General features: G+C 41.6%; 1 protein-coding gene across 1 annotated transcript; it reads left to right on the forward strand.

The window, feature by feature from the left end:
- Nucleotides 1-2,389: 2,389 nt before the first annotated feature.
- LOC142204293 (olfactory receptor 11H6-like) lies at nucleotides 2,390-8,364 on the forward strand. The gene is made up of 2 exons (XM_075275602.1): nucleotides 2,390-2,421; nucleotides 7,644-8,364. The coding sequence occupies exons 1-2, from the start codon at nucleotides 2,390-2,392 to the stop codon at nucleotides 8,362-8,364; spliced, it is 753 nt and encodes a 250-aa protein (XP_075131703.1).
- The last annotated feature ends 465 nt before the right edge of the window (nucleotides 8,365-8,829 follow it).

Here is an 8,829-nt window from a genome sequence, read left to right on the forward strand (position 1 = left end):
GTGATGATGGAATAGAAGGGCTGCTATGAAGACATTCAACAATGTTGGTTTCAGAGGCAGACGAAGAGGAGGATTATATTGAAGTACATGGCCACTGACTACATGTCCCAGTAGCAATAGGAGCAGTATCAGCAGCAGTGCAGTCAATGGGTGATAATAAAAATGGAAGACATTGACACTGCTATTTGGAGGCCTGAGCTGGAGATGTTTGTAAGTCCTAACAGATTCATGCCTGATTTATTTTGATAAAATAATTTATATCCATATTATCTGTGAACTATTTTGTCCTTTTGCAACACCACTGAACACCAGCACAGAACACCAGCACAGAACACCAGCACAGAACACCAGCACAGAACACCAGCACTGAACACCTGCACTGAACACAAGCACTGAACACCCTCTAGGCCATAGCACTTGACATGATAAAACTACCATTGCAAACTGGTCAAGAATAAAGACAAAGTCTGACAATATAAGTGTATTACAAAAATGTATCAATGACACAAAAACTCCCCGAAAAAAAAAAAAAAATGTCTGAAAGTTTAATTAAGTGTTAAAGAGATTCTCTGGGTATATTAATTGATGACCTATGCTTAGGATGATTGATAAACGACTACCTGAAGTCTGAAGTAGAGCGCCCCTTCATTCAGCTGACCTGTGGTGGTCCGGGTGTCAGATCCCCTCTGGTCCTAAAGGGTAGATCGTTGGTTGATAAGCCCAAAAAGCCTCTTTAATTTCATGATAAGGAAGACCAAGAAATAATATTATGGGAATATCGTCACTCCTTAGGGAGAGAGCACCATGTAGGTGTTTGGAGTCTTACAAAGCCCTTTTCGCTCCACTGTGGGGGATTATGGTAATAATATGCAAATACATTTCCCAGGATGTAAAAGAGCTTTATAATACTCCACACCCCTACATGGTGGTCTCTCCCTTAGGAGTGACAATATCCCCTTAATCTGGTCTAGAAGTCTCTCACCTCTGCCAAGTCAGTTCTCCCTAGGCTGTGCTGATGAGATCCAATCAGATCGAAACAGCGCTGACCACAGTTGGGATGACACTGACTTGGCAAAACCTCGCATCATTGCAATAAGGGCTTGTTGGAAAGTTAGGTATGATGTTCAAGGGAGCCTCCCATAACTAGAATTAAGAAAAGATTTAATGTGGGAGGGACCGAAATTAGAAATAAAAGTAACACAGGTTGTCAGGTGAGGATGGATGAACAAATTTGTTGTGAGTTGGATTTGATCCACATATTCCAAATTTTTCCAAATGGTCTCCTGACCATGAATGTCATAGTAAAAATACAGAGAAATAGAACTTGCAAACGTGTAATAGAAATAGAATGTAGGAGAAGTAGAATGAAGTTTAGTCACATCTAATCAATTACAGACAAACAAGATAAATCATAGGAGGGAGGCAGTGGTGAACCTAGCCTCTCTGCTGCCTGAGGCGGACAATCGAAAGACGCCCCCCCCCCCCCGGATTGATTCAGGGAGGGGGGGGGGGTATTGAACATTGCAATAAATACAATGCAGTAATACTCACAGGAGACGTCTCCCCACATTTCCGGTCTCCTCTCCTTGGACTGCCATGACCACTTCTTTCAGTTGTGACTTGACTCTGTAAAGTTTGAAACACAGACATCTCTGACTCCTCACTTCTCCAAGCACCCAACCCATATATAGGCCCCTGCAGCCTATATTATTCCCCACAGTGGCACAATAGACTGTGGGGCATAATAGAGGTTGCAGGGGGGCCGCAGCGGGGCATAATAGAGGTTACAGGAGTCACAGTGTACTTTTCAGACCCCCGAGTATAATAATCGAAGCCCCAGGGGAGATGAAAGAACATAATAAACACTGTTACTCACCTCTCCGGGATCCGATATTAAAGAGGACTTTTCATGGGTTTGGGCACAGGCAGCTCTATATACCACTGGAAAGCGCTGAATCTAGTCTCACGTTGGATAACCTTCCTATCAAAGTCCTCCCCCCCACCAGGCGACTGTATCGCCTTGTCAATGACCTGAAACTGAAGGCAAAGGACATTGGCACCATGCACCTCTCTAATGTGCCTAGAAATAGGTGTAGGTTCTTCTCTTGCAGGGAGGAATTCACATCATTTGTACAGTCCTTGAACGCCAATTACCTTGGATTATTCTTCACATTCGACATCCAGGAGGAGAAGATGACTTTCTTAGATCTAGTCATCTTCAAGGAGAAATGATGGCACCTCGGTCAGCGTTGGCCGAGGCAACGGAGGGGTTAAAGCCTGTGATTGGTGTGGGCACCGATCATAGGCTTTAGCACTGGGTGTCTACTGTACAAAACAGCGGTTCCCGAGCGGCCACCATAGCTAAACACCCGGCATGCACCATACTAGTATGGCGGATGATGGAAGGGTTAAACAGTCCAGGTATGCTACATCTACCATATTAACCATGTCTAGTTGAACTAGATAACCAGTTCAGTAGTCTACTGGCTCAGCTCATACATCAGAACATTGCCTCCCTGGCCATATTGCAAGTGGCCACCACCAAAGGTCATTTTTTATCTGAATGCCTGGATATCCGAGATACCAAGATAGGTTCTGTCAGTTTCATAGTGACCTCTACCAATCCAAGCTAATTGTTTCAGAACAGGAACTAACAGAATACTTAGACAACTAGGGTTGTCACGATCGACAATCAAGTAAATTTCACAATCGCAACTGGGTTCTGATCTCGCCTAAAAAAGATCGGGAACGGAATTCTGATCCCGATCACTCAACTTACCTGCACAGATCCACTGCCCCTGCTGCTCCCCGTTGTTCTCACTCCTCTTCTCTCTCATTGACATGCCTTCAGAGCGCCCTGTGTGACCCCGCCTCCGTAGGCTAGTGTTAGAGATGCTGGGAGAATGCAGGGCTTGTGGGTGGGTAATGGGAGGGGAGATGTGAGTGCACACTCTTCTAAGCCACAACAAGCCCCGCCTACTCCCAGCATCTCTAACACTAGCCTAGGGAGTCATGTCAATGAGAGAAGACCGGACTGAGAAGAACAGGGAGCGGCAGTGGCAGTGGATCTGTGCAGGTAAGCGGACACCAGGGGGGCTAAGTATCCGGGGGATTTGTTTTTTAAACCACTACACAGCATGGAGTCCAAAAATTTAAACAATTTATGGACTCCACACTGTGTAGTGAATAGGATTGTTTTTAAAATCCAATCTTTGATAATTTAAAAAAATCCCATTGACTTGCATTAGGATCAGAATTGGGATCGGGATCGGGTTTGAATGGAAAATGATCAGAAATCGGATTTTAAAAATGATCCTGAAATTTCAAGATCGGCTCAACCTTATAGACAACATCTCATTCCCTAACATGATGGAGGATCAGCAAACCTTCCTAGGTTCACCCTATACACTACAGGAGTTGTCCGATACAATCTTGATATTGTATACACACAATATCAAGATCTCCTGCATCCTGTTTTATTGAATTGTTATGAGGCAGCTTTTTTAGACTGCGATCTTTCAGCATCCTTTTATGACACCATTATAATTTTTCTTTGAAAATCACATAAGTCTCTGCAGGATTGGGGGCCATACAGGCCTATCACAGTATATGTCGATTTTCATTTTTGAATCCCTGCCTTTCAAAAGCCATAAGTTTATTTTTCCTTTCACAGAACCAAGGCAGCCTTATCTGTAAATGGTGCACTCGTCTCCTATTTCCCTCTCCGTGGTGGGACAAGTCAGGGTTGTCCAATGTCCCCACACTTGCAGTGTAATCCCTAGGTATAATTCTCAGAAACGACCTTGCCTATAAAGAATTGTCTAGAACAAAACTTTATGCGAACAACTTACTCCTGTACCTACCGACCCATCGAGAGCTATGGCTTTGATCTATGGATCTGGTAACTACTCTGGTTTAAGGATCAACTTGCCTAAGCTATCATACATGTCTGTTGACTGATCACCCTAAATAAGGCAGGAGAATCTTTGGGCTCCAACTTGTCACTACATTCAGGTATCTAGGTGTATACATTTCTAGTGACCATAGAGGAGTTTGGGATCAGAGCATATACCCTCTGTTTACCCATTTTCCAAGTTCCATACCTAGGTTGATCTAAACTTGATTGTTGCCTAAATGTCTGTATGCCCCGGGGCGCTCTGCAATATTTCTTTTTTCAACCAGTTCTCATCCCCTTTTTTGGGGGGAAGCTTGCGATCTAAGTTGTAGTCATCCACCTTGTAACATGCAAAGCATATGGGACATTTCTCATACTAACTAGCAGGTCAGGTCCGATATATGCGGTCATGCTTTTTGCTCAAACTGTTGCAAGGTCCGTAGAAAATTCTAACCTACTTCTAGTGAAACTGTTGCCAATCCACACATTAGCACACCAAACTAAAAGAGTGTCGGCTTACAATGACATCCTGTTATGGCTGAACCCTAGTATGACTCAATTTGTTAATTTAGCTGATGCCTAATCTTGGTCACAATATGATAACTCCTTGAGCATGTCTCACAATATCCCAAGAACCCGTTTCTTTAGCTTTCTCCAGATCAGGAACACACCACCAGCCCAGTTCTCATGACAGTTCAGTAGGATCTCTAACTACTCTTCCATTGGTTAGTCCCTGGGGATGATCTCAAGCCCATACACACATCTGGTTAAGTTCAAGGTGACCCTTTTGGATAAACCTCCCCTGGAATACTTATACAGTATATCTAGTCTCACCAATCAAACATTTCAAGTTATTCTTGAGTCCTCTCAATTAGGGATGTGTCGATCTTGAGATTTCAGGATCAATTTTAAAATTTGATTTCCCATCATTTTCCATCCAATCCCGATTGTGAAATTTGTTCGATCACCGATCGGGATCCAATCTTTTCCATTCCCGATCGTTCAACCCTACTCTCAATAGATTTCTCCAATTTATGATAATCAGTTAATTCAGGTTTACATATTAGACCAAGGTTAGTTGACCCTTTCTTGATTACTTAAGGATGGGATGGGTGTCCAACCTAGGATGCCTGAGGTGCCCATGTGCAAACTGGAGCATTTAGCACATGACATTGGATTGTTCAGTTACACAGAACTTCTGGACAGAGGTTGTGGATCTCTGGACTGAGATGTTGAACATGACAATTCATTTGCTATTTTTGATGTACTAGATGAAGAACCTTGGCTGCACCACATTAGAATTTCTCTACATTGAGTCTCTCTTCTTGTCTTAACATTGTCTTGCGTTGATTGATCTTGTGTCCTTACTAAAGCTCTACCCATATGGAGGAAATAAGTCAATTCTATTCTCCCCTACAACCAAATAGTGTAGAAAGGGAGAAGATGTCCTCAGAAGTGTCAGAACCTTTATTTTGTCATAGTTTAGTCTTTCGAAGGTCATATGGAGTCAAGGAAGATTGCTTGGAATGTTTGTTGTTTTGTTGTGTATGGACAGAATTAGGTACAAGAGGAACAAAAGGTGCTGACAGGGGGCCCAAAGAGGGCCTAGGGGTCTGTAGAGGTCAGAGAGGTCTAGTGGGGACAATACAGTACAGGTATGGCTATGACCACTGTCCTCTACCAGACAGTAGGACACAAGTCCGGGATATTTAACTTTTTATTTCTTTTTCTAATGGTTAAGTGTTACTTTTTCTTAAAGAAACTTTTGTGAGAAGTTCAGAAGGAACCTGATGTCATGGCAGAAACTTTACATTGTTTTCATTGTAGAAGTCAAATGTGGTTGATAAAGTTTTACTTCTAACTAAAGAAACTTCTTGTGATCTCCGGACAATTCTCAGAAGTTTCCTTCTCTGTAAGTTATTTCACAGGAGACATCTGTAAGTGGCAACAAACTTTCTGTAGAGAAGATTTCTAGGAATAATGATGGATTTAATGAAGTTTTACTTTTTCTTGAAGAAACTTCTTGTGATCTCCGGACAATTCTCAGAAGTTTTCCTTCTCTGTAAGTTGTAACACAGGAGACCTGAGGTCATGGCAAGAACATCCCATCGTCTTATTTCCCACAATCCTCTGCCGTCACTGTGTGCTTCTATATATACAGGGAGTAAGAGAGATCCAGAGACATAGACTGGCTGGAGATGGAGAGATCTGATGTAAGTTATTATTATTATTATTATTATTATTATTATTATTATTATTATTATTCTATAGTTCCCGCTGTCACACACAGAATCACTGGTGTCCTCTGTTATACACATTGTAATACGGGGGAGGGAGAATGTACAATAATGATATAACACACTGTACTGTATGTTTAACCCCTCAATGTCACTGCCTGGTTTGTTACTTAACAATAAGTCAAAGTTGATTATATTCATATCATACAAGATGTAACATTCTTGTTTTGCCTTCATTATGACACTACAAGGGCTTGTGTTTTTGAAGGATAAGTGTTATTTTTAAGTATCACAATATAAGGGTGACACATTTTAACACTGACAATCATATGACACTGTATGGTATGTTTAACTACCTTCCCATTAGTCCTTTAAGTACCAAACCATTCTGTCTGTGTCTTTAAGGGGTTAAACATTTAATTTCATTTCAGATTTTTCATTTTTTTTCAGCTTTGTATCCAAAATACCTTTTTTGCTTGTTCTTGCAGCATGACAAAATACAATTTATCCTTCAAAAACACATTATTTATTCTAATAAGGTTTGTGCAGTCTGACAACAATCCGAGTCTCTTCTGCAGCTCAGTATGATCACAGCGACCCCCAACGTTATACAGCTTGTCATAGTTTAGTATTTGCACAGTAAGACAATGAATGTCTTTATTTGTCACCATTTTCTTAGAACCCTTTGTCTTCCATGTGATGGCTTGTTTATTGCTGGACAAGCTGTAGTTTTCCATGGTAACTATTTTTGAGTCACTTTTTATTAAACATTTTGTTAGTCTACATATTGACATTGTTCACTGTGCAGTATAATTTGGAGGCTGTAACACCCCCCCCCCCCACTTCCCCCTGCCCCAGACACATAGTAATATGGCTTACACTTGGAGCCCCCTCCGACTGCCAAGATCTTTTGCTGGTGCTCTCCCATATACCTGACATCCCTGGGACTTTCTAACCTTCTAACAAATAGGGTGTCATTTTAGTGTGTAATTAATCTGAACCCATTTCTGGCATGTTTATGGGAGGGAGAAGGATTGCAGAGAGCGCCCCTTACAGTCGCCTGTCGCTCACATCTTTATATTATATTTCTTGGTTAGAGTTTATGTTCTTCTCTGACGACAATGCTCAGAATTATGTTCTTGGTTTTATAAAAGTTTCTCCCTGCAGATTAGGATTCTGTGTAATTTGTGGGGATTACAGGGATGATATTACTAGCACAGTGCTGGGGACATTCATATCCTATTACTATAGTAAGCTCATTCTCATTTACATGAACAATATTCTCTCACTTTTGCTTCTTTATTCTTTTTGCAGACCAATGGGACAATTATCACAAGTTTTTTCCTCTTAGGATTTCAAGGGAGTCAACTATTAAGAAATCTTCTCTTCCTTCTGTTCCTTATTCTTTATAATGTAACAATATGTGGGAACCTCCTGATCATCACCCTGGTGTCCACCAGTAAGATCCTCCACACCCCAATGTACTTCTTCATCTCACAACTCTCCATCAGTGACATTGTGTTGAGCACAGATATTGTCCCCAACCTGCTCCACATCCTCCTGAATAATGGGGCCGCCATCACTTTTGTTGGTTGTTTTGCACAATTTTATTTTTTTAGTGCATCAGAAGCTTCTGAGTGTTTTCTTCTCACGGTGATGTCATATGACAGATATGTGGCCATCTGTAATCCTCTCCATTACACATCAATTATGACAAATACTTTTTGTATAAAATTGGTCTCTATATGTTGGTTGTTGGGATATTTCGTTTCAGTCCTTATTACTGTAACACTTATAAAGTTATATTTTTGTGGACTGAATATCATTGACCATATATACTGTGATATGGTCCCCTTACTAGAACTTGCCTGTGCCGGCACCTTTATTGTTCATTTGGAGAATGACATTTTGGGGGCTCCGACCTTATTAATCCCAACCACCATCATTGTATTATCTTACTCTTGTATAGTTCGGGCAGTCTTAAGGATCCCATCCAGTACTGGTAGACAGAAAGCCTTCTCCACCTGTAGCTCCCAACTCATTGTGGTCTCCATATTCTACTGGACCATGTTCAGTGTTTATGTTCTACCAACAAGACAGCAATCATCTACTGTCAGTAAGATCCTCTCCCTGCTATATACTGTGTTCACCCCTTTGATCAACCCCTTAATATACAGTCTGAGGAATAAAGACATTAAGAAAGTCATACAGGAAAGACTTTGTAGGGACTGATTCACATCTAAGTATGTTTGATACATTTCGCGAATTTCGGAGGCTACCACACTGTACTTTAGGTTTATGACATGGATATATTAGACATATGGATGTGTGCCAGACACAACAACTAATTATTAGAGATGAGCGAACAGTGTTCTATGGAACTCATGTTCGATCGGATATTAGGCTGTTCGGCATGTTTGAATCGAATCGAACACCGCGTGGTAAAGTGCGCCATTACTCGATTCCCCTCCCACCTTCCCTGGCGCCTTTTTTGCTCCAATAACAGCACAGGGTAGGTGGGACAGGAACTACGACACCGGTGACGTTGAGAAAAGTAGGCAAAACCCATTGGCTGCCGAAAACATGTGACCTCTAATTTAAAAGAACAGCGCCGCCCAGGTTCGCGTCATTCTGAGCTTGCAATTCACCGAGGACGGAGGTTTCCGTCCAGTTAGCTAGGGCTTAGATTCTGGGTAG

This window comes from Leptodactylus fuscus, chromosome 5, assembly GCF_031893055.1.
Source record: "Leptodactylus fuscus isolate aLepFus1 chromosome 5, aLepFus1.hap2, whole genome shotgun sequence".
In the NCBI taxonomy this organism is placed as follows: Eukaryota; Metazoa; Chordata; class Amphibia; order Anura; family Leptodactylidae; genus Leptodactylus; species Leptodactylus fuscus.